The sequence below is a fragment of the Camelus dromedarius genome, chromosome 19, assembly GCF_036321535.1.
Source record: "Camelus dromedarius isolate mCamDro1 chromosome 19, mCamDro1.pat, whole genome shotgun sequence".
NCBI lineage: Eukaryota > Metazoa > Chordata > Mammalia > Artiodactyla > Camelidae > Camelus > Camelus dromedarius.
Genome location: NC_087454.1, coordinates 17,003,007 through 17,029,719, shown reverse-complemented (window position 1 = coordinate 17,029,719; position 26,713 = coordinate 17,003,007). Strand labels below are relative to the sequence as shown.

The 26,713-nt window shown below is 39.7% G+C and overlaps 1 protein-coding gene across 8 annotated transcripts in view; it reads right to left on the bottom strand.

The window, feature by feature from the left end:
- Nucleotides 1–26,713, bottom strand: part of CARMIL1 (capping protein regulator and myosin 1 linker 1) — a 281,077-nt gene that overhangs the window by 79,859 nt on the left and 174,505 nt on the right. For all 8 annotated transcript variants that reach the window (XM_031435099.2, XM_010980137.3, XM_064476244.1 and 5 more), the window contains 8 exons: nucleotides 26,035–26,139; nucleotides 20,619–20,688; nucleotides 11,998–12,079; nucleotides 11,125–11,224; nucleotides 10,967–11,021; nucleotides 6,117–6,289; nucleotides 4,521–4,589; nucleotides 1,679–1,772 (listed from right to left, as the gene is read on the bottom strand). In XM_031435099.2, coding sequence (XP_031290959.2) covers nucleotides 1,679–1,772; nucleotides 4,521–4,589; nucleotides 6,117–6,289; nucleotides 10,967–11,021; nucleotides 11,125–11,224; nucleotides 11,998–12,079; nucleotides 20,619–20,688; nucleotides 26,035–26,139 — 748 coding nt within the window. The remainder of the gene's footprint in view (nucleotides 1–1,678; nucleotides 1,773–4,520; nucleotides 4,590–6,116; nucleotides 6,290–10,966; nucleotides 11,022–11,124; nucleotides 11,225–11,997; nucleotides 12,080–20,618; nucleotides 20,689–26,034; nucleotides 26,140–26,713) is intronic.

The following is a 26,713-nucleotide window of genomic DNA, read 5'->3' as shown; positions in this document are numbered from 1 at the left end:
AATTAAGTAACCTACTGAACTTACAAAGCTGGTAAGAGTTTAATTTAGTCAGGTCTTCTGAATCCAAATCTGAGATGGTTTCTTCTGCTACACCACAAATTTCCCTCCCCATCTCACTCCTTGTATTCACTGAATGTCTAAAGAACATCCAAGCACGCACTGCAGGCACTGCACTAGCTTCTGAGAAAAAAAAAAAAAGATGAAAAATACAAGCTCTGCCTCCAAAGAGCTCACAGTCACTGGAAGAAAGAATGATGGAGGCAGGTGACTGAAAACAATGTCACAAGACCAGTGACAGCGCCACAGGAAATTCTGAGAAGACCACCGCCCTAGTAGGGGAAAGGGACTCTGAGAAGTCTTCCTGGATCCGCTGACCCTTGATTCAGTCTCAACAGACAAGCACCGTGGTGGGGAGTATCACCTGGCTTAGAGAAGTGCTGCTCAAACTCTCCCATCACCAGGAGAGCTTGGAAAAACAGACACTGAGTCCCACCAATTCTGCATTTTGAACAAGTTCCCAGAGTTAGAGCAAAACAAAGAATAAGGGTTGGTAAGTGATGACATTGGCAATGAATGGGAGGCAGACAAATAGAAATTCCTGGACAGAATTTCATGCCAAGTTAAGGAGATCTGGCTTTATCCTAAAAGCCACTGGAGAGGAATGGATTGAAGGTTTCAGTCTGATCAAATTTACCATGATGTAAGATGGCTAACTCTGACTGCAACATGGAAAACAGACAAGGGGATCCTAGTGAGGGATGATGAGGTTTGAATAAAGGCATCTGTAACAGGAATAGAGGGAAGAAGAGCTAATGAAGAGATTTATGCTCTACAATCAGTAAACTTGGTGACTGACTGCCTTTGGAAGATATGGAGGGGGGAGAGGAAAAAAAAAAAACAAGCTTAGGAGACTGGACAAAGATTGGTACCACCAGATGAAAGAACAAAGAGGGAAGAAAGATTTCAAAGATTCTCTAAATAATGCCATAATAAAGGTGGAGTAGGCTCCTTCAGATGGGAAATATTTGAGCATATCTAACAGTGGAAAGAAAGGTCATCATAACCACAAACAGAGAAGGAGAGAAGGACGAAGATACGGGAAAGTGAGGGAATGACGCACAGAGGGAATTCCAGCACAGGGCAGAGACGGGGGGATGGAGGCGGAGGGGTTGTCAAAGGCACTGCGGATGGCTGGACTTTGAAGGAGAAGCTATCCCTCATCCTCTGGGGTTGCCAGAAAGGAGGTGAGAACGAGTATGGATTTAGACACATTTATAGACAAAGATGATAAAGCGAGATCTCACTAATACCCTAAACTTCTTGATGAAGAAAGAAAGGAAGGCTCTAGCTGTGGAGAATGAAGGGGATGAACGTCGTGCTGATTACATTCAGTTCCACACAATCTCCAAAGGACCAACAGGAAGTTATCTATGCTTAGGCTCTGGTGTGTTGATGCTGTAAGAGTGTTATTTTACTCCACTTCAATTTCATGACAGGTTTTAGTCTTTCTTATTTTATTCCACCCCAAGTCATGCATTATGCCCGTCGTGATCGTAAGAACACAAGCTGATGTGAAAAAACCTTTGTAAAATACAAAGCCCTGTTCATACGTTCAGAACTATTATTAACATAATTCAAATACGAATTTATTACAATTAAGCTACTGATTCTTCAATACCTTCTGCAGAGCCTCTTCTGTTTTTTCAGGGTTTGTTTTTAAGGCTTGAGAAGCATCATACATAGGAATTGGCATAAATCTCAACGTGTAGTTCCTAGAAAAAAAGAGAAAATAGTATGTTTATTTAAAAATAACTTCCTATTACCTTAATTCAGCACTCTTTTTTAAAATCCCAAAACAGAGTTGTCCAAGTATCTTAGAAAATTCTAAACCACCGACCATCTCAGGCCCCTCGATTGCAGATCAGTAACCTCTCATATCCATGTGTGTGACCTCATCAATTCACACTGTCTACGAAGCTGACACACCTTTAAGGAAGCCGGTTTTGTTGTTCTGCTTTCAGTTTTAGATTACAGCAAGGACAGTATTTTCAAATTGGGACTAGAGAGACAGACAAGAGACAAAGGCTAGGAAAAAAAAGTCCAGCATCAACTTGCGACTTGGACTTCTCTTATTGCTAGTTAGTCACCCACAAAACTGAGGGTACCTTGATCACCACAGTGACAACGTATCATAAACCCAGGATGCTAGAGAAAAAATCGAGAATAAAACCCAAACATCTGCTCGCAAAGTAAAGGACATTAGCATCCATAGAAACAGTCTGTTCGGGCTCTGGGCTCCTATAAATAAACCGAGTCCAAGGCCACTGACTGTCTTTAGAAAAGCTTCCTGCCTCAGTCACCACCCTGACCTCGGCAGGTCCTTGCAGTTTGCACCCAAAATCAGCCTGGGTCCCCTGGGCTCTGGACGCCAAGCAAAGCAGCTGTGAGACACCGTGTCTATGTATTACCTCGCTGCTATGGACCAGCTGATTAGACAGAGAAGGCAAGGGTGAGTCATTTTGGGGTGAGGAAGGCAGAACCCTGCATCCACACACTGGCCTTGGAGCCTGACCACGCTACAAACTGCTAAATGTCCAGAAGACTGCTCACACCCACTCCCCTACCACAAGCCCAAGCACTGGAGATGCTTCTCTCCTATACCAAAAGCGTCTGTTTCTACATGACACTCAAGATGAATAACCTTTCGGGCCACGTTGGTGGCAATGGGTGCCCTAGAATCACACGATCAGCTGGCTTGTCTTTGGTCTCTAAATAAACAGCCCTTGCAATGTGATTCTTACGGGTATTTAGATGACTTCTACCGGAAGAATAAATTAACAACTAATTCCTAAAATAGGCACTAGTAATAAAGAAACAATAAAGAAAATAAACAGTCATCTTAATAATAGCAGTAATCTGGATGGATACATAATGGGAAAAATGTTCTTCCTCCAGTCCGACTTACAGGGAGGCTTAAAGTAAAATCAACAGCCAAGAAAAGGCTGTTATCTCCATAATTTTAACTTTTACTTTAGCTTTGTTTCAGCAAAATTGGTTTTGCTTGACTTAAGAGGAGCCAGCCAACTGAAACTAAGAGACAACGTGTCTTTTTTTGCAGCCCTGAAGATTTTCTTTTCTCTCATCCCATTTTCATCCTGATTCAGACCAGCCCAGGTTATTTAAACCAAATGTGGTTTCAAACCATTGGCCTCTTGGAGCACAGTGTACATAATGGACTGTAATCCAGGGAGCCCTACTGTCAGCCTGGAGATGCGGGGTACTGGGTGTGCATCCTCTGGGCTTCTCACAAGGACCTATCTGGGCTGGCAGTCCAGAACATCATCAGGGCGGCAGCTGTGCTGTTAGCACCCAAAGGCAGCTATGTGTAAGTAAATGTTTCCATTATAAAGGTTTTGTGGTACAATAGGAGTTAAGTGTAGGTGGTTCTGCAAACACAACAGGCTCCCAAGAAGGACAGTCGTGGTAGCTGGATGGGGTAAGCTGCCTTCTCCATGTTGTGATGGCCTGTGGTGGCCACTTTGACCTCTCAGCTAAAGCAGAATCACAGGATTTAGAACTGGAAGGCACTCAGAGATCATTTACTGTGACTGTCTCACTTTATAAAGGAAAAATTCATCAAAAAGGTGAAATGCTTTTCTCAAGGTCATAAGCTGACTGATGACAGAGCTGGAAGCTGAATGCAGGCATCCAGGCCTAGGGTTTTATCCAGGGCGTCACAATGGGCATGAGTGCCACTGAACAGGCCATGCAAGGGGGGAAATCTGGGAAAACGCAAAATAATGAGCACGGCCTCCCCTTCCCCAGGGGACCACCTTCTATGGTACTGGCCCCTTATTTCCCTCCTACATTTTGTAACCTCTCATTTTTAATGCTATAAATCTGCTTTGATCATTTTTGCCATTAGAATATAATATGAGGACGAAGAGCACAGAAAGAACCAGATTTCTAGCATTTTTTCCAGCCACATATGTATTCGTATTTCCTCATTTGGTTTTCTGGGAAAGTAAATTTGGCAATAAGTAATGATTGCCAACTTTAGTCACAAAGGTAATAAGAAAGCCTTTTATAGAAATGAGACCAGTGAGCTCTGGCCTTACCATTTCATCAATTTTATTTTTATTTCCTGGACCTCAGCTTCCTTCTCACCCCTGGATTCAGAGTTGTCATCATGGGCAAAAAAAAGCAAGACCCAGTGGATGCACAGTTAAAACCACAAGGAGGAGGAAGCAGGCAAGGCAACCAGTGTGTACCCCCTGCCGCCCCCCTATCCCCCACCACAATCTTCGGCAGAACAAACATCTCCACCCTTGTTTTACAGACGAAGAAACTCACACCAGAAGAAAGGCAGTGTCTTCCCAGGTCCTGTGGCTGGTGATCAGTAGACTAACTCAGACCCAGATCTTCTGATTCCCAATCATTACTTCTATTATTCCATAGGTAGTACAAACACCAATGGCTCTTTCCAATTTTCCTAGAAAGATGTCCCAAGTAAAACTTACTTTTCCATAGCAACAGCTATATCTTGAAAGCCTTGAGCCGTAATGTTGTTCTTGTCCCATATAACAGTCCTGTTCAAAAACCAAATCACATAAATGATCAGACACTTAAGAATGGAGGAAATCATTCTCCCGTTGCACATAAATCTCTTACAGGCAACACTCTCTAGATATATTTGTACAATGAGCAATGGATAATGTTCAGCTTTGTTTCAAACAAGGGAAAAATGAGCATTCCACCCAACATTATATTCCAAACCCATTTACTACTCAAGTAGGATGAAAATACACACTTAAATGCAAAAGCGCACACATTAAGTTACCATTAAGTTACCAAATGCTTTACTAGCCAGAGAGCTCTAAAACCTGACTTCCCTGATATTCTCATAACATACTCTCCAAAGAGCATTCTAGCATTCATGTCTCAGGCTGAAGCTATTTATAAAAGATACTAAACAGTCTCATGTCCAACATAAAGAATTTCAGGTACTGAGACTTTTCTCCATTCGAAACATCTAGAAGTAACCTGGTATTTTCTTTTGTTTCATCACTGCCCTGACGTGGTGTGACCAGCCAGCCCAACCACTTTGTTCACACTGCCGGCAAAACCTCAGTTACTATAAGGAGGTTGTTGATGTTTTAAACACCAAATCTATTTTGGAAGAAAAGTATTACTTTACTTTCAGAACGGGAACACTTCAGAAGTATTTTTGGACACATCAATTCACCTGACACGTGAAATGGCTTTTATTTGTCTGAATGCTCCCAGACTCCCGACCTCTGACTGCTTTCCCTTCCTAACCTCAAAGACGTTCTTTACGTACATATTGGCAATTTCAAAGAAATTACTCCAGGTTTTGGCCTTTGCCTTCATTTTAGACAGAAGGTTCAGGCTCTGCCTTACACTGGAGAGCCAGGGAAACAACAAGAGCCCTGGAGGAGGAATGTGAATTAACTCTTCCTTCACCAGACTGCTGGACTAGGGAGCAACCAGATCTCTCTAAATGATGGATGGTAACGTGGTTACCAGGTAACTAGTCCCTTAGAGAAGCGGCTACCACACAGCTCATCCTTAAGGAAAGCCATGCTTGGGAAGCACTATGGATGAAAACCACTAACCAGAACAGTCAGCATCCAGTATGAACCTACCTTTGACCCAGAGGACTTCCTGGATCCCTTGGGCTTTAAGTCTTTATACTGGCAGGAGTGGGAAGGGAAGATAAGACACTGGGCTCGCAACCAAGTACAGGGAAGCCCCTTGTGTTATTCCTCCAGTCTTCCCAGCTCTGCTCATTTGGCACTGCCAACAAACCCCTCCTCTGCTTCTCACTGCCTTCCTTGAACATTGGTGGGTGGTCATCACTGCTGTAAAATGAGAAACCTCAATGGTTCTCAAGTGTACCTCACAGTGGAAATCTTTAAGACAGCAGTTTGAAGGAATGATGTGTCTAAATTTGGCAATACCCTCCCCTCCTTTTTTGATAGAAGACTTGAAACTGACGCCTCTTCTCCCCAGCTGGCCACCTGGGAAACTCAGCCTCACTCTGGCGCAGCTGGCTCCCTGAGGCTTGCTGGTCAGCCTCTGCCTCACCAGCCTACCTGAGCTTGGTGTTGATCTGCAGTGCCTTGGCCAGCATCTTCGCTCCCATGTCCCCCATTCCATTCCCACTGATGTCCACTTTGGTCAGGGAGGTGTTGCTTCCCAGGGCATTGATGATGATGGTGACCTCAGTCTTGAGTTTCGAGTCGGCCAGGGACAGGGACTGCAGAGGCTATAGAGAGAACACCAGGCAGCACTCACACAGCCTCATCAGAGCTGCCACCACTCCCGCTGACCCGCGCCATGGAGAATCATTAGGGGAGGTACCCACTGCACAAACACAAAGGGTCTCATTTTGAAACTTCAGGCTAAAAGACATTGATGAATGGGGCCTGAAGGTTCTGGCATAAAATGAACTTTTGGAGTCAAACAAGAAGAGCCTGTGTTTTAATGCTGAATACCAGCCACCTCTCTCCTAAGGGAAGCTGTAGAAAGATATGTAGTGTGGGAAATGCAGCTCTTTTGAAGTAGAGGATGGGAAGAAAGAAAGAAAAATACTACACAAAAATGTCTGTGCTTCAGTTTAGGTACACGATCCCTTTTCACCCATTTTATTTCTACGTAAGGTAACGTGACATCTTAAAATCCTAGTAGAGGATAAATGCAAAATAAAAACCAGCCAAGATCAATCATAGCTGACATTCATTGAACACTTACTAGGATTAACCACTATTTAAGCTTTTTACTCAGTTAATCCTCCCAGTAACCCAATACTTAGGTATTAGTAAACGAGGCACTATTACCCTTGTTTCTCAAATGAGAAATAGAAAGGTTAAGTCACTCAACCAAGGTCACACAGAAAAGTAGCTAAACAGGAACCAGTCTGGTTGCCAATTTTGTGTGTTTAATTCCTACACAACATTGCCCCTATTAGCTCATCCTACATCTTTCTGATCTTCATTCTTAGCTTTGCTTTATGAGAACCAATCAGAAGACCTACTTAAAATTAAAAAAAAAAAAGTCAAATATGTGTGACCTTTTCATTACCATATGCTGTATGGTGAATCCAAGCCAACCCACTCACTGCCCATTTAGGGTAGAGACTGAAAGCCACTCAGCCTGGAGACAGGTTTTGTTTGGTCTGCACAGTATGTGACCCTCCCTCACTCCCCCCAAAATATAGGGCTCCCTCCTTACACCCAGCTCACATCTACTTGTTCCTGTCACTTTCCCAGCCTTTGGGGTATTTCAGTTTGTAATCCATGATTTCAGCCATCACTGAACTGATGAGGTGGTGAGAATTCCAGGACTTGAACCAACGTTGCTCTAAAAGTCAGAACTAAGACTTCCTTGGGCAATTTGGATGTCTTCCGGGTTGCGTGAGGCACCCTCTGTTGGCCCAGCCATGCTAAACCTTTCTATGTGCATATTCCATAAGCAGTTCTGACTTTACAGGGAAGTGGATGCAGGAAGCAGTTTCTAGAATCATCTATGACAGGTTCCATGGTAACCCGTGGAACTGGGATTCTCGGAATGTGCTGGGTGGACTGTCTGACCCACACACAAATCCTGGGCTGGATCCACATCCACTCAACCACTGAACATTAACTTCCAACAGAAAACCTGCTCAAGGCACATCTGCCAAAAGGCTCAGGAGGCGGGAAGAGGGTGTTGCTGGTTTCAAGACTCAGACAGCCACAAAGTGGCATTATGCATTTGGTTATAATTTTCCCAAGCGACTATACTTACTGTTTATTGTCAGAATTTGACCATGTTTTCTAAACTTAATACATCTATGATAAAATCAAAAGGTAATATAGTATAGTAATTAGTAGCAAAAATTTTTAAGTTAAATGGCATATTAAGTGCTAGGGCAATTGAGAACTCAGCCCAAAAGCCTGCACATGCTTAGACTCAGGCGGGTTTAGGGAGATGACTTCAATTTTCTTAAGATTCTACATTCAAGTAAATGGAAAAAAACTTAACTAAAAATGCTTCAGACTCGGGAAACTCAATGTTTTAAATAAAAACATATGCACTGTTGCTTTAATAAAAAAGCTGTAATTGCATCTCCCATCATTTCAGTAAGCTCTATTCAGCTACTACAAAAATGATATATTACGGTTTCTTCCTAATACTGGAAAACTGCCAAGTCTCCAAGCTGGTGAGCACCAATTCCAGTACTATATTCAAACTCTAATACACCCCAGTTAACACTTAAAAATAATAGGCAGAGTCATTAACGCGAACAGAACAGCTTGAGTTGCATGCACATTTATAAGGTCATCCCTTCGTGATTTACTGCCCTTCCAGGTAACATACCTATTTGAAATCTTACTATTTCTGTTCATAGCTGAACATGCTTAATCTGACAAGCTGTCTCCTTGCTACAGACACTCCCAGGACAACCACATTCTGTTCTACTGGTCAGAGCATGGGTTTGTATGTAATACTTCAAAACAAGAATGCCTGCCATCTTGGCCCCTCAGTGTTACCATCCCTTGATTCTGGGAGCAGCTGCCTGACAACCACTGTCTAGAGTTTGAAGGCAACACTGGAGCCTGTGCATCTAGGTTTTCCAACTGAACCTAACGAGCACTACCGGGCAAATGAAGTATTCCACGGGCTGTCTAAAAACAAGCTCTACAAACACAAGGTCAGAATATAAAAAGCAAAAACCTTTAAAAAAAAAAAAAATGAGCCCCACGGTGCCAGTTATTGGTGGAATTTTTATAGTGACGAGACTCAACTCCTAATCATTTTAAATTGTTTTGCACATTACTGATTCAGAAATAGGGGGAAAAATAGAAGGTAATTGCTTTTTGAAAAAGCCACCTACTTTTCTATGACATGAACATAAAAGGGTATTCACCATACGTTATTAGTGGCACACTTCTCAAATTTATAACTTGACAGAATTCACATTTACACAGCAAACTTTACCACCTGCAAATATGTTTTTAGGTGTGTTTAAAATATGAAGATTATCTTTAAGTAGGACACTTTGAAAATTATAGAAACAGAGTTTGAAGAACACTGTGTAATAATAAGCAAAACATGAAATTAAGAAATATTTTTTTCATAAAATATAAATTTTCCTAAAATATGTGCTCAGAATCAAGTATTTGAGGATGGCTATTAAATAGGATTCGACAATATTGGCTTCCCCAGTCTTTTCAAACTGGACAGATACTGGGAAAATCAAAATCTCTAATAAAGCAGGATGGTGTAAAATCAAATTAAATCTGTCACACAAACTGCATAAATTCTGAAACATGTAAACTGTATTCTAATTATGCCTCTAACTTTAATAACCCAGTATAAGAGTAACAAAATATGGGGTTTATTAGCAAGTGAAGACAAAGAGAGGTGCTTGGATTCATTAAATAATAATGAGTTTCATTTCTAGCCCACAGGTTCGAAATTATATCCACACAATGAAGAGGCAGGACAACAGAATTTTCTCCTGCCCCCCCTCCAGATCAGAGCCCCAGAAAGCAGTACGGGCAAGAGCAAGCAAGGAAAAGTACCATCTCCATCTCTCCTGGAACCGTGGCTTTCCAGGAAAATTTAGTTTACCATTATAGTAGAATCTGCTATTATTACCCCATATGAATTCAAGAGGGAAAATGATTACCTTTTTAAAATGTGACATTATCTCACATGAATAAATGTGACACATCTCACATAATTCAGAGTGATAGGAAATCACTCGTGACCTACCAAACTAGCTATCAGGAAACACGAATATGAATCTTCAGTATACAAACTGATTTGGATTTTAGGAACCATAAAAGCTCTTAAGTAGCCGAATAGGATTAAGATAGGAAAGGGATAGAATCTTAAAAGGCATCAGTAAAGTTTAGGATTAACATATATATAAAACTGCATATAAAATAGATAAACAAGGACCTACTGTATAGCACAGGGAACTATACTCAATTTCTTGTAATAAGCTATAATGGAAAAGAATCTGAAAATACATGTGCATACATATGTATGTATATGTATAACTGAATCACTTTGCTGTACATCCGAAACTAACATTGTGAATCAACTATACTTCAATAAAAAATAAAACTTAAAAAAAATCAGTAAGATATAAGATGTGATACACTAGGTTTCAATGAAAGGAATAAATGGTAGAGTGCTTCTTGCTTTGACCATAAAATGTCTTTTTTTTTCTAATGCACTCCTAGGGGCAGCAAAATAGGATACTATTTGAAATTAAATTAAATGAACCAAGTCTTAGCCAGGAGCAACTAAAGTGGGGGGAAATGTAAGAAGGATTATTAGAGCTCTAGACACAATTTAAGATGAGGGACAACTTTCTGACAACTCTTGTAATTCTGCATAATTACCAGACAAAATTCAAATTAGCAATATGCTGTTTCTCAGCATGATATAAGGTTATAAAGTCAACTAGGTAGTAAAAATTCATGCTTGCAGACTAGTGTATTAGCTGAAGCTAGAAGTAGTAAGGTTTATTAAAAGATGGGCTTAGGAGTCAATGCATACTTCTTTTCATATATTAGTTACAATCTTTCTTTAATGAACTGAATGAAGTAAAGAGTAAGTAAATTTTAAATACATTCTACAACTGTACTAAGGCATAAATATTCACTGCATTTAAAAATAGTAACAATAATAGAAAATGTATGTGAGATAAAATTATCTAATAACCTTTAATGAAAAGAATATGAAAACAAATAAATGTATATATATATATGCATGACTGGGACATTATGCTGTACACCAGAAATTGACACCTTGTAATGGACTATACTTTAATTAAAAATAAATAAATAAATAAATAAATAAGCCTATTAGCAACAGCCTAGTAGACATAATTAGTAAGAAAGGCAACAAACAAAAGATCTCAGGGAAAAGTATTAAAACTGATACTCACTGATTCTTCATCTTGAATCATCTGCACTAAGTTGTCCAACACAGGTGTCAGATTTCTAAAGAGATTTTAAAGATGTGGACAGTGGAATCAAATCAAAAGCTTTCAGGAGGCTGGTTATTTTCATCATTGTCATATAAAGAAAAATTCAAAACTCTTACTTGGATTTCATATTATTAAAATTTTTGCCTAATGCCAGGTGTTGTATTGATCTGTTTTTACTGAGCCACACTATTAAGGTAGACAGGTCAGATTCTAAACCTGGAAACAATCAGAGTAAATGGAGAATCAAAACACATGTAGATAAACAAATTCTCAGCTGGAACGCAATTAAACAAAGGCACAATGCAGTTGGATGATTTTCCGTACTGTCCTGAGAGCCCTGGGATTCTAATCGTTTCTTTTCCAAAGGTACTTTTTGTTCTCTGTTCATGTCCTATTATTTCACAGGGAGAAATTCATTCTCTACAAAGACTTAACCAAATCTCTTACGCAATCAGTGGCTACATAAAGTCAGCAAGGAACAGCGAGGCATAATAGCAAAAATTTTCATCTCTCCCCATCACTTTGTAAGAGAAGATGCCGACGTCCTGTTCACTAGGAGGTAACTGCAGTTAAGGTTCCCTGTCTAAATTTAACAGGTTCATACTCACCTGCTACTATCATCAGCAGAAATGAAGCTAGTGAAACATGCTTCTGAATAAATAAACAAGGCCTCAGTTTTATTACTAGCAAGAATGCAAAAGGCTGGACTCAGATCTTTATCAATGTATTGGTGGTCTTATTTTTTTTCACTGAATTTGTTCTACTGCACAAACCCTGCATTTTTAGCCATGGGCTCAACTTACTAAGACTCTGGCACAGAATTATTCCATAAATAAACTCTGTTAAGTTAAAAAGTCCTATTAGTCAAGAAGTGAAATAAAAATTTTATGAAGGTGTCATCTAGATGGGGTTAGAAGATTATTTTCCCTTTACTCACTTGATTGAAATAATATTTCTATTTTTTTTTTCTTCTCCAACTTCTGACTTACCATTATCGGAGATGTCTAGGCTGGTGATGTTGTGAATTTCGGCAATGCAGCCTTCTAATACTTGAGCACCTCCAGATCTCAGCTAGAGAAACACAAACCAAACACAGGGTAAAGTGGTCACCTATTGGAGGGATAACCGAAAAATTAAAAACAGAAGATACAGTCTTAGATGTAGTCCCAAAGAAAAAGTGAAAACTTATCAATTCCAAAAAAGCTATCATCAGTGGTAAAGAGCCAGTCACTAGTTATTATGTGGTTTCCCAAATCAGAGAAGACTGCGAATCATTGGAAAAAGATACTCCCATCACCCCACTCCCATCACCACTGGCAAGACAGTCTCCGTCAACCCACAAGAATATTCTTCACTTCTGACTTTTGGAAACCCAATGAATCCCTTTTATACATGAGAAACTGCTACTGGTTTCTTTGATTATTACAGATTTCTGGGTATAACTCTCCATCAAGTAACAGCAAAACAACCAAAAGAGACAATAAAGACTTCACTCTGAACGTCAATCACTGCCAAAAAGGACCCATCCCTAACTGTTCTATAGCAATGGTGTGAGGTCTCACTATTATAAAGCAGGAGTAAACATCTGAAAGTGATTGCAAAATGATTTGTACAAACTCACTGAGCCACTGAAGAGAAATATGTTATGTTAATCTAAGTATTACTATCATGGCTGGCTCATAGCAAAACTAAGGACAAATAATTATTCTCATCTCATTACCTCGTTCATTCTAAAGAGAAAGGCAACCTACAAAACCCAATGCTTTTCATCTTTTCCCATAAAACCAAAAATTCCTACTATGTGTAAAACATTGTGCAAGATACCATTTCCCAAGCTGTGGCTCTTTGTTCAGTAAATTTTACTATATAATGACAGAAAAGAAATGATCATTTACTAGGAACCCAGTACATACCAAGGAATGTGGTACACTATTAAGAAAACTAACATTTCTATGAATTTCTATGCCAAATTTATAATACAAGGTGCTCCTTCCTACTTGTTCAGGTTTAGCTGTGAAAATTTCAAGAATTCTCATTTCACTATTTTAGATGCAATATTTCTATGGTACTCTGGACCAAAACCTGCCAATTTCTTTGGCAGCTTGTATGTTAAGCAGAGTTTTGCACAGATCTTAGGGATCGCTTAATTCACGAGTATTTCAGCTCAGATGTTTAAATTCAGCCTTTTCTATTTTTTAAGGTAACAGCAGGTCACTGTGGGCTCTGAACACAGACAGTGAGACACAGAGGCAGACCTCCCTAGGAGGCTGGTCTACACTCTTCAGGGAAACCAAGACCAATCCACTGTACAGCTGAAGGGCTGCTAACCCTGTGTGTGGAGCCCTGGCCAAGAGGGAGCAAGTCCATTTCATGACACATTATTTTCTCGGGTGCTCTCTAGCTTACCCAAATGCCCCACTGAGCCCATCTTACGCCACCACCTCTAGACTGTCGTCAGCACACCCTACTACCCAAAGTGAGGACCACGGACTGGGGGTAGTCTGTCAAGTTTGTCACTGAATGCAATTAAGTAAGTATAGAAATTGACTATAAATACTTCAGAAACCTTAGTAAGAATAATTTTAGGCTGGGTGCCTCTAATAATAAAAATGGAGGGCTTGTATTTTTTATATCTTTTTAAATCTTTCTAGTAATTCATTTTTATTCCATTTTTGCCAAACTACTGGTTTATGATAGATTGGAAATTAAAAAACTAATGACAACCAGGTTCCTCATGAATAGTTTTGAGAAATACTGCTCCAGGTTGTGAAGAAGTGAATGTATATGTAGGGTCTATCAAAGTGAAAACAAAAAATAATTTAGGCAAACACTTCAAAGAAACATAAATCATTTTCAGAGCATGAAAAAAATTATGCCTGTGAGGAGATAAAAGTTAAGTGCGTAAGCCTTTACAATTTCATTATTTGCTGTCAGTGATGTCTCTGTTGAGAAGTCAAATTTCTACAAGAAAATCTCTACTTCTTCTTATAGTGTACGGTAAAATTATTCCACTTGTGAAAATGGAAAATAAAGGTGAGATTTCAGTGCTCGATTCTGTTTATTTTACAAATACTCCTGACTGACATTTGTAGCATAAACCCATAACACTAACATTTTCCAATACTGAAGAGTATCAATATTTCCTAATATAGTAATTCATGAAGTACTTACACAGTGGCCAAGCTAAGGAAAGCACAAGGAGAAAAAACAAAAAACGTTATCAGCAGCAAGCAGAGTAAGGACAGACGAGCGAAGTCTCACACCACTACATACCATGTAAAAAAGCACTTCACCTAAAATAAATTCCCTACATAAAAATCAAAAACTTAAATAAAAAAACAGCTTATCTTTAGTTACCAAGAACATTCAATTGAATTCACAGGTTATTAGATGCCTAAAATTCCCCCAAAGTGAAAGCTTTCCCAAAACAGTAAGAAGCTTTTCCATTACTGTAAATGAAAATCCTTCTAAATGAGTTTGCATAATTACAGGCTGTGTCTGTATGTATGCATGTAAAACTTGTTTTCAAATAACCCTCATTTGGATCTCACACACTAGCATTATTTAAAAGCAAGATCAAAGAGGAGTAAATGTAACTCAATCACTGAATACTTTTTGAAATGTTAAAAATAAAAGCACATTTCCTTCAAGAGAGAAGTGTCCTCTCACTCAAGGAAGGTAGAACACTTCAGGTGTTACTCATACTTCTAAGTGAATAGTTCTACCTAGTACCCAAATACCCATATTTATCCTCATGGACAAGAAGCAAGGAAAACTAAAATGTAGAAAACTTTGAATAATTCAGTTTCCTTCCCCAAGAACACTTGCCATTTAAAAAGAGGTGGCAAATATTACAGATTTAAATATAAAACAACTCCCCTATTCATCACTTTTTTTAACAGTTAATTTTTTATATTCATTTATTTTTTAATTAATCTTTGGGGGGGTTGAGGTTTTTTAATTTATTTTTAATGGAGGTTCTGGGGCTTGAACCCAGGACATCGTGCATGCTAGGCATGCACTCTACCACTGAGCTATACCCTCCCCCACTCATCACTTTTCTTCTATAGGGGTTCCATTTTTAATAAAAAATAATTTTCTATCCTGGGAAGTTTTCTCACATAAAACTGTGAACACCGGAGGTTTCTCCAAGAACAAAAAATGATTTGAGAAGATCCAGTTCAACATGTCATCTTGCTAGCAAGGTTTGATCCCATAAGGCAATTTAGAACCTAAGAAATACACACACACACACACACACACAAAATTGACCCTTGAACAACTCAGGGGTTGGGGGAGTTAGGAGCATCCAGCCTTCACACAATCAAAAATCCGAGTATAACTTTACAGTTGCCCTTAGTAACCATGGTTCCTTCCCCATGGGATTCAACCAACTACCATGTAGTACCACGTAGGTATTTAGTGAAAAAACTCCATATATGAGTCGACCCATGCAGTTCAAACCCATGATGTACAAGGGTCAACTGTATATACAGTCATTTCCAAGAGAATGGAGTTGGTTGCATTTCTAAATAGCTGCAGGTTATTATATGGCTTTATACATCCATCTTGCACTGCAGCGTTTTCCATTTTGCATTCCATGCCCAGTCTGACAGGACAGGGACAGTGAGGGGTGCAGCAATGACTCACAACGCACACAAGCAAACCCGCCTTCTCCCCTCAAAGCTGGCTCAGTGACTATCAAATCGAGTGGAACTGCCTCACAAGTTACCAGTCCCTTGCTGTGAGATCCTCCTCGTTACAAATTTTAGTATCGGATGCTCTTTTTTTCTACCCATCATCAAAGCACCTTGCAATGAATGTGGAATCGCGTGCAGGAAAGTTTTTCTTTAAAAGAACCAACTCCCACATCCAGACATGCAACGAATCCTCAGCTATAATTAGCCTTTGCATTTTCTCTGAAGTCTCAGAGAAATTCCTCTCTCTCGGAAGGAGATTAAGTTTGAAGAATTCGGTGCCAGCACTTATTTCTTCTTCTCTTGAAGGATGACTAGGAAGTAATAAGATCTAAACCCAGGCCAGAATGCATATACTTTGCTCCTTTCAGGCAGAGGGATTCAGGGGGAGAACACTCATGAACACCAACATCACTACCACTATACAAAACAGTCTCCTAATGCTTCCAGAACTAACCTTGAGGGCAGTGGAACACACACACTTCTTTGAACATCTGCACAGATACCAAGTCCTTATGCTTTGAGAGGGAATTAGGATCACCCATAGGCCATTCAGAGGCAAGTCTGGCCACAGAGGGGCAACACTGCTCTGTATCCAAAATCAGGTGTCCCTATAAATTGATGAGACTAAGTCTTCTTGAAAGATCTAAAATAGCTTTGAAGGTAAACTTTTTTAAAATAATGTTCAGTAAAGGTAGAATAATTTAAGGCTTCTAAATAAAAATTTTTCAAAAAGCCATACTGACCCATGCTGTGATTTCTGACATTGACAATAAGCCTCCTCTGTGGTAACCCCGTTCCTCCCCAGATAACAGTTCATGTACCCCAGGTTTAGCATCATGTCAAATACTAGCCCTGCAAACTGTCAGTCCGCCCTCCGCAGAATTTCAATCCTCAGTTGGTTTAATCTGTGGATGGGAAACCCGCAGATACGGAAGGACAGCTGGATTCACTGAACTCTGCCATCTAATATGAGGGACCTGAGCACCTGCAGATTTTGATGCCTATGGCAGCTGCTGGAACCAGTTCCCGGTGGATACAGTATAAGCCCCATTCCATGGGTGACAAAGCCTGGAAGAAGGGAAACCACCTGACAAGCCAAGTGGCTGAGCCAGGTTCCAAAGGGGGCCTTTTGGATTCCAAAGTGTCTGCCCTTCGCTATGACACTCTTTTGCCTCCCTTGACTACTTTGAGTCATTTTCTAATTTTTTGCAAAGAAAAAAAGATTACTCCTTTTTGGTACTAGAAGACCAAGGGAAAGAAAATGAAACGTTATCACAATTAATATGAAACAGGTTAAGTGTTTTCTCTAAGCACAGAAGTTATCTGTAAATAAGGTTAAATTTCAGTCCTGACTAGGTGAGCCCTCACAGATCAAAAGATTACAGCCCCAAATTTCGGATTTAAGTTTCTAAATAATAATGATGTTTGTGTTGTAGGAAAGCAACTCCATAATTTATAAATATTTGCACGATGCTTTTTTTTTTTTTTCATAGCATGGAGTGTAAATCTCTTTCATTCAAATTGATGAATGTGAAATGCCTCCTTCAGGGCAATACAGAAATAGCCCCCAAATGCGACAAAGATAACTCACCAGGAAAGGTAAACATGAACAGTAAAGAAACCAGTAAATGGTAAAAAAACAAAATAATTTGCTTAAAGTTATTCTAAGTTTCCTGTCTAGACAATTTTAATTCCCACTTCAAGGTTACTTTCTCTCTCCTCCCAATAAACTTAGAAGATGGTCCTTTACTTTCTATGACACCCACATAAACCTGATTTTAAAGTTAATCAGTGGAGAGTAGCTATTTTATAATAAAGTAAGTGATCTATTTATAAATATGAAAAAAGATTTCAGGGTATTTCACCTCCATTCTTTGCTTCCATGATTTGGGTAGACTGTTGTATTTTGAGGCATCTGTAGGGGGCACTGAACACATACAGTACCCACATCCCACTCCCCAGTATTACACCTCAGTTAGACATTTAACTCCTTTCAGATCTGTCAGCCCCTTATCTTGAGTAAGTCAACCCCAAGGAAATGACTTCCCAAGATGATAATGCCATCAGAGTGAAGTTTCATTCCCCACCACCATAAGTGGGGGCATCTATCTGACCATCAAAGAAGGTTAAGTGATGAGTTCGTCCACGGTTTTGACTGGCCTGCTAAGAGCAGAGAAGACTGTGTCTACTGTGGCTGAATAGAGAATGAACAGAAAAAAATACACACATGTATAATTTTAAACTTCCAAGTTAGTGAAAGCTTTTTTTCCAAGAGTATTATATAAACTCTGAAGTACTGATTTAAAGAGTTGTAGTTAATACTCAAGTTGCCAAGCATTCTACACAGATAATATTGTAACTCTAAGGACCTTTATAGGAGAGAGGTTTACTGTATCATGGAGACAAGCAAAGTGAAACCTAGTTAAATCTGGACATCCAGCTTTAAGAGGAAAAAATGTAACAAGACTCTTTAATTTAGAAAAATGATTTTGTGTTTCATTAATTTTCGTGAGCAGCACGTATAATGTGTGACTTTATAAACGTGGTCACCAGGATTGTGATTCAAGCTGTAAGATGGTGGAAGAATGTGGTTTTTTAAGATGGTAGTTTTAAGGGTTCCCCATCTCAGTGGCATCATTTTATAATTCATAAAGGAAAGGCTAAAATGAAGCTGGAATTATCATCACAATAGTGGCCAATCCCACCATCAGATCTGGATTCCTGCCTTAATAAGAAAAAGTTATAAAGGAAGAAGTCTAGCAGCCATTTGTGGAATCATAAAATTGCCAACAGTCTGCCATTTTTGACTTATAAAAATGTCAGTTTTATATGGCTCACTAAATATAACTATTTTTGAAAGTTATTCCCCACAGGCTCACAAAAGAGTTTAAAGAACAAGTTGTATAATAATCTAACGGTGTTCTTCGGACATATGGTGCCTGTCAACTTATTTCAGAAGAAAATGTCTATTCACATAATATTCTAATAACTACCAGTGTTAACAATAATCAGGAGAGCATGCTTTTATTATGACTCTGCCCTTAGTGAGCTGGATTATTTCAACTTCTTTAGACCTCCATAGGAATCAGATGATCATGGTCCATTCTAGTTTTGATCACAGAATTAAATGAATGAATGTTCCACTGTTAGCAATCATGATCTTTAATCAGGATAGGAAAACATATTGGTCACAGCTAATTCAGTAATTTGACCTAATAGAGCAATCAAGTTTATACCAACTTGCTTTTTTTGATAGAATAACTCTTTCCATCTCCATTCTTCTTACTCCCTCCCTCATAAAAAAGTTTTTATTATTGGCATGCCCTTAACTAAAGTGCTAGTAAACAGACAGCTAATTCATATTACCAGAACTGGTATCTATTTTACAGTCTGACTTTATAAATAAAAGAGCACAGATTAACACATGAGAATTTCACAATGCCAGATTAGGTTTTTAGGGGTTTTCTCTCCCTGCCCCCAAACAAAAACACTAATGATACACACACAGTTGGTGTTCACCTCGACTCAAAATTAATTTTAAAATCCTACAGTAATAATCCAAATTGGATGGTTTCAGACTCGCCAGTTTCTGGAATTTGTAGACAGGTAAAGCATTACTCTTCAATACTTAGTGTTGGCTTGGTTCTTGGCATTTTGTTAGCAGCTATGGGAAACACAAAGCAAAGTAAGACACAAATACTACCCTCCAGAAAGTCATGACCTACCTGGGAAAGCATACAGGAGCCAATTTAATAACTGTGCAAGAAGGCACTATGTTCTTCAGTGTCCAAGTGCATGTCACCATCATTAAGTATTAGACAATTTGGAAAAAAACACCACCACAAAGGGCTGAAGCAGTCAAGGAAGAAATTCAACAGATACATAAGCAAGACACTTGAACAACCTTTGTAGGTACCAGACACTCTAAGCAGCAAATTTCAAAGAAGAGCTCTTTTAAACCTCAAAACAACCCACTGGGAGAGGCACTAACATTGCCTCCATTTTGCAAATGCAGAAATTGAGATGCAGTGAAATCAACTAACTCATCCAGGACTGGACAGCTAGTCATGGCCAAACTCAGATCGAACACTAGAAGTCTGATGCAGGTATGGAGGAGACTAGACTTGAACTAGATCCTCAAAGAGAGGGAGGCCTTGGGGAAGAAGAGGGACGTGGCAAGAGTGTTTTGGGAAGAGAACAGTGGGGATAAAGGCCCAGGAGTAGGAATAAAGAGACTTCCACCCCCAGTCCTGAGAAAAGACACCAAGTTCGACATGTTGGGTAAAGTCAGGCTCTGAACAGGCTGGATAGTTGATACCCGGGTATCTTCTTACTAATCTCCACACAAACTTAAAGTTTCAAGACAGTGAAACAGTTCAGGTACCCTCTAAAATGCAGAAGACTTTAGTCTCAGTTCTTCTCTACGTGTTCTTTGATAGAAAGTGTTTAGAGTTGACATAATTTAGAGAAACATTTTGATTTTCCTTTTTTAAATCAAAGTGTTAAAAAGTAAAATTAATGACGAGCCAGACATTCCCTTTCCCACTCTCCAAATCCAAGCTAGGTTACACACATCTGTCCCCTGCAAGGAAAGCTGTACGGTACGCTTTTCCTGACCGTAAAGCTAGTTGAAACTTTTTAAATCTCAAAGCTTCATCATAAAATACTTAAGCTACTGGCACGAAGAAGGAGGGGAAAGGGTCATTAAAAACACATCTGAGTGCTTTCTGAATGGTGTTCCATGGTTGCTTTTAGATAAAACTTGCAAAATACAGAAGATCAGAAACGTCTACAACGCAGGTTTTTCTGCTTCATTTATACCCTCTAGAATCACACGTTCACACTTTTTCCAGGAAAAAGGCAAAGCAATTTTCAGGCTATTATCTATCACAGTCCAAAGGTGTTCTTACCTCACAGCCGCTGAGATCAAGAGAGACCCCCTTCAAGTTATGATTACAAGCCAGGCCCAATAACAGCGCTCTGAGGGGAGGAAACACACATGCATTAGATAAAAATTTCACACGTTGCACTGAAAATTTCTAAGTACACCGGATAAAGCCCAGACAAAGAGGGACGCCTTTTCTAAATCATAGGTCAAGAACCATCTCACTTCTTAACATGCCAACTGCATTTCTGCCAACCAACAGTGGTGACAAAAATGACATGGCAACATTCTTCTGTTTGGCACAGAGCAGGTCCATCACAGATGTAAAACCTGACAGGATTGCTATTCCTATGCAAATAAGCCAACAGGGTCCCTAACTGCACACTGAAATTAAACTGTGTTCATTACAGTTAAATTCCCACCTGCATCTGCTTGAGAACACCTTTAATAATGTTTAGAACATTATTAGGCAATTGTTATTTGAGTAGCAAAGTAAAGCTAGTTTTCTCTACTGAATATGTAACTGAGGAAGGCAGGCTCCAGAAGATTCCAGGATGGGAAATTATATCTAGACGAGTTTATTACAGGACTGACAGCAGTGGGATGGGTGAGGGTGTAACAACACGGGAGATGAGACTCAAGTCTGGAGTTTAAGGGCAGGATCCCGCCTGTCTATCCAATTACTGGCTGGTCCCAGGATCAACCCCATCACTGCTCTGCAAAGGAATTTTCTTATCTGCATATCGAGGAGACTGGGCTACTCAGACGGATCTCATCTCTAAGAATATGAATCAATTTCACTTTCACAAGTCAGTTCTATGAAGTTCAACATCACTGAAGAGGCTTGAAACAAAAATTTCACAGGTGTACCCACATCCATTACATTCCACCAAAAGGACCAAAGACCCTCAACTAGGTGCTGTGAGGAGAGCATGAGAGGATTTGTGCAAATAACCGTAATACAAGGCAGACAATCGTAAATACAAGAGAGCGGAAGGAAGACACCTGTCACCTGGGGGTGGGATGACTTGTTCTCAACATTCCCAGGAAAAGCACCTCTGCCCGGCATTCTCCAAAAACCTCCCAGGGTAAGGGGGAGGTGGGAAGGTAGGGGATTATTTCATGCCAAAGTCTCGGAGATTCTCCTCTTCCAGTGAGTCTCTGGCCTCATCCACGGAGAGAGAACTCCTGAGCTGGGCAGAGCACAAGAGCGTGGCTGCTTCTACTACAAACCGCACCCCTGTCAGCAAGGAGGCTGCAGGGAAGGGCGTTTCTCTTCCTTCCTTTAATCCAGTTCCAAAGGTTGGGCATATCTCACCTGTGTGCATGGCTCTGTTCAATTACCTATTAAAGCGTTGCTCTTCCCCTTAAAAAAGTGCCTTTTCACCCTTTCTTTCTTGGGGGCAGTACTGAGCCACTGAAAGCTCTTGGTACTGAGAACCAAAAGGCCAGTCCCCCGGTCCCTAACTCTCTTACTGACCACGGAGTGGGGGTGGGCTTAAGCACTTCATCTTTTCTCTCTGGGTCTCTAGCTCTCATCTAAAAAATGACAGTTAGGACAGTACCAAAGAAGTCCCTTGATTTGTAAGTTTTAAGTTTCTAGGATTTAGCCACAGATTTTAACATTGTATTTTTATAATACTTAGACAGAGGAAAAATTCTTTTTACTTTTCTGATGTGTAGATTAAGGCCAAGGAAATAAATAGGCATCCTTTCAGATACCTAACTGTAGAAGGTCAGTGATTAAGAGGTAATGACTCATGAGACAAGGAAATAGAAATAACCCACAGGAACTGCCCCTAGTAAAACAAAACAAAACAGAACAACAAAGCATCGAAGGCACAGGAGGGAAACTTTATCACAAGGTGTGTTGTTTCTTTTAAACTACTGTAAACTGCCTTGGCAATCTGACCCTCAATCATTAGGGCCAAACTGCTTAAGAAAAGAATTTGCATTTCATTTCCCCAGCTCTGGATATGCAATGCTAGTTTTAATTTTGGAGTAGCACACCCCTCCATTTTAAAAGCTTTATTTAAAATACTTGGCCAGGGCTATGGGGTCTGGGAGAAGGGGACGACGTGGCAGGGAGGGAGGCGGGCACAGGGAAGAGGAGGTGAAAGAGTAAGAATGAGCAGTAAATGCGGGCTCGCGCCTCACTCTGAGTGACGCTGGAGCAGGCAGCATCCTTGGGACACGCAAGAACAACACTGTTCCGGAAATTTTAGGAAACACTAAGGAACAGTGTCACCATGTTCATTAAAACCCCTGGAACTACTTTAAAATAGATGGAAAAGAGCCTCCAAGGAAAAACACAACTCTGAAATAACCAATTCTGTTCTTTGTGTTGCTTTTGAAGAACCCAAATTAAGTGGGGGACTTCTGTAAACTACTTAGTGTTACTCTCAAAAGAAGTTGCATTTCGTTGGCTTATTCTCTTACAGCTACTGATCTCAACTCTTTAAAAATGAGGGTCTCCCTCTGGCCCTCTGGGTGCATTGGGATGTGACATGGGTTTAGGAACAGGGCTGAGCCGGTGTCCCCTGCTGACAGAGGTGGAGGCTGCAGTGCACCTCCCAGAGTCCCCGCAGCCATCAGTCCCATTTTGGAACTGTCTCAGCTGAAGAAAAGTGCCTCGTCCAAGGTCACATCAGCTTTCAGGGGCAGCCTGTATCCAAGGACTGGTCAACACAGGGGTACAAAGGCCCAGCCTCCCGCCCCCAACTCAGGACAGCTCTGTGAAGGGCCACTCCAGCTACCAAGCTCCCATTGGGTCCACTGACCCCTTCACCGTAACGGCCCCAGTTCAACTTCCCCTCTGTCCTATCCTGCTGTCCTCCCGCCTCCCACTCCGGAGGCAGGATTCCAAGAGCCTTTCCTCATAAGTGTCCCACGTGCTAAGCTCCGTCTCTGAGTTGGTTTCCCAGAAAATCCAACCTGCGACAGGGACTTTTGACAAATTACTTATCTTTGAGCTTCCATTTCCTCAGCCATAAAATAGGGACAATGATACCTCCCCGCTGCTGTTGTCAACACTGCGGGTGACGGTTTGTGCATTAGCACCCGGTTCTGCATCTCACTCAGGGCAGCGCTTTCCAGTCCCATCCAGCCCTCACCCCCTCACAGGTAAACCCAAGCACCTCTGTTTGTTATATCTTTTCACATTACGGAATCACATTAAATGCACATATGGAACACTGTTTACAGAATCTTCAGCCACAAAGCTTTTTCCCTCACATTAAAATTTTTACTGAGTAACCACAGACCTGAAGAGACTATATGCATACCTCTTCTTACTACACTTCCCAGATACTGCTTTTTTTTTTTTTAACAAATTGAAGGTTTGTGGCCTTCCTGGATTGAGCAAGTCTGTTGTTTTTTTTTTTGAGTCTAGTCAGTTTACAATGTTGTGTCAATTTCTGGTGTACAGCACGATGCTTCAGTCATACATGAACATATATGTATCAACGAGCAAGTCTTTTGATGCCATTTTTTCAACAGCATTTGCTCACTTCATGTCTCCAAGTCATATGTGGGTAATTCTCACAATATTTCAAACCCTCCACCAGCAAAAAACATCATGACTTGCTGAAGGCTCAGCTGATGGTTAACTTTTTTTTTTTAGCAATAAAGTGTTTTTCATTTAAGATATATACATTTTTCTGGACATAATGCTATTGCACACTTAATAAACTACAGTATAGTGTATACCTAACTTTTATATGCACCGGGAAACCAAAAATTTTGTGTGACTTGCTTTATTACAATATTCACTTTATTGTAGTGGTCTGGAACCAAACTGGGAAACTCTGAGGGCTGCCTGTACTGATTTAACATTACTGAACAGTCACATAAATAACAACAGGTCACAAGATTTAACACCAACAAAATAACTTCTAAGTATACATATTTACAAGTCTGTATCTATAATAAAGTACAGTAAATCCAACGTTGTGGTGAGCATTACTCTATAAAATCAACTGCACTAAATGAATGAGGAACTACACTGTATTTTACAGGAATCCACAGTATTCAAAGTCTTAGAATACCACGTACCTATCGCTAAAACTACTTTGAATATTCTAATCTACCGCTGATACACTATGAGGGCAAAGATCAAGTCTGGTTTTGCTTTCCCACTGCACTCCTGGTATCCAGCCCATTGTAAATGCTCAATGAGTACCAGCTGAATGAATGAATAAGTAAATGAGTGTGGTTAAATTATAACGGATCCCCTTCAGAATACTGATTCTGATAGCTTTATTAATATCCATACAAACTATGTGCAGCTGTTACATTTAGAGATCTCTAATATACAGATTCAATGTTGTTGTTTTTTAAAAGGCTTGTTGTAACATCAAGTTTTTTTGTTTGTTCGTTTTTAGCACTTAGCTGAATCCATATTCTTAAAGGTATCGATGGTTTTAGTGATATGGTACTTCGTGGAATACTGTAATCAAGAATGTCACACCTCTCAAAAAGAAAAAAGAAAAGGCAATTTACAAATTAGATGATTAATTCTCCAGTAAAACGAATAGCAGACATTGATTTTAACATTTCATACAAATTACAAGGGAAAAATTAAAGCTGATTTACATTTAATGTCAGCTGGGGAAAGAGAAATCTGCATACATTTGAACATATCTGACAATGTACATATTGATAACTACTTGAAAATGAGTTCTTTTGACTCAGAGAGAATTAGATTCTATAGCCCTTTTGATTACCTCTGACAATGGTGAACAGAAATTCCAGGATAACAAATTATTCTAAGTTCAACTTTGTGGGGGAAGGCATAGCTCAGTGGTAGAGCATGTGCTTAGCATGCATGAGGTCCTGGGTTCATCCCCTAGTATAATCAATCAATCAATAAACCTAATCCCCTCCCAAAATTTTTTTTTAATTTAAAAAAATTAAAAGCTCAACCTCACCACTACACCTACACTGGGGATCTTAACCTGCAACATAAGTTGGCTGCCAAGTAAAAATACCAAACAGATAGATATCTAGGTAATTTAGAAACCAAAGCATCGAAAAAAATGGTTCTATTGCACACACGTGTGTACAGAGTTTGATTAACACTGCTAGTAGAAATATTTAGAACTAATAGACTTTAAAACACACACACAAGTTCATACCCAAAAAGAACTAAACAGAGGTCAATAGAAAGGCAATGGTACCTGGGAGCACAACTTTTATAGATCAATGAGCACTGCCAAGGTCACGAACCAAGAAAGATTTTTTTTTCATAGAAGATGCAATAATATCAATAGTGCACAATGTACTCAAAAAGAATCTGATTTCTTTTTGTGCCCCAAAGTAAAAAGGCATTTTCATCTGCCTTGTCTGTTTTAGAATTGTATGCCTCTTCCCCTTCCCCAAAGCACATTCATAATAACAAACTGAACTTTAAAAGCACTGGAGAAAACGAATTAATCACTCACTTTAAGGGCTCGGGAGACAGTTTTGTGCCTGAAAGGTTGATGTGCATCAGAGCCAGAGAACTACTAAAAAACTGCTTGAAAGATGGGGGTACTTCTTTTCCTTTCCTGAAAAATAAAAACAGGAGAGTCATCCTGGCAGTTAAACCTCCATCTCAGCATCCCACTTCCAAACTGGCAAAATCATTCATTGCTTATTCAGACACTGTGAAATAATCCATCAATCGGTTATATCTTCAGCAGAAATTTACAGGTAAAAAGAAGATGTCTGAGTTAAATAAATAAATTCAATATACTTGAAGGAATGATGTAAGAGAAGTTAAGAAATCTCATTAAGTCCTTTAAACATTTTATTCCTATTCTTGTAGTCAAGAAATTTGCTTTCTACCTCCTGATCTTTAGGAAACTCCATGTGCAGATTTTTAAGAAATAAGAAATTAAAGACAATATACCTTTCTTACCAATTTAAAGAGCCATCCCGCTGGGTGGCATTGGATTGCTGAAGGTGGCCTTCTGCACTGGGCAATATTTCTAGATGTAGCATGTCTCAGATGCAACAAGATTGTGACCTGCTGTCAAGTCTGACTGGTATGAAATCTGGATGACAAATATCCTGTTCGGCTCTTGTATCCAAAGCACACATCTAATTATTTCAGGCCAAATATTAGAATGCAGACAAAAC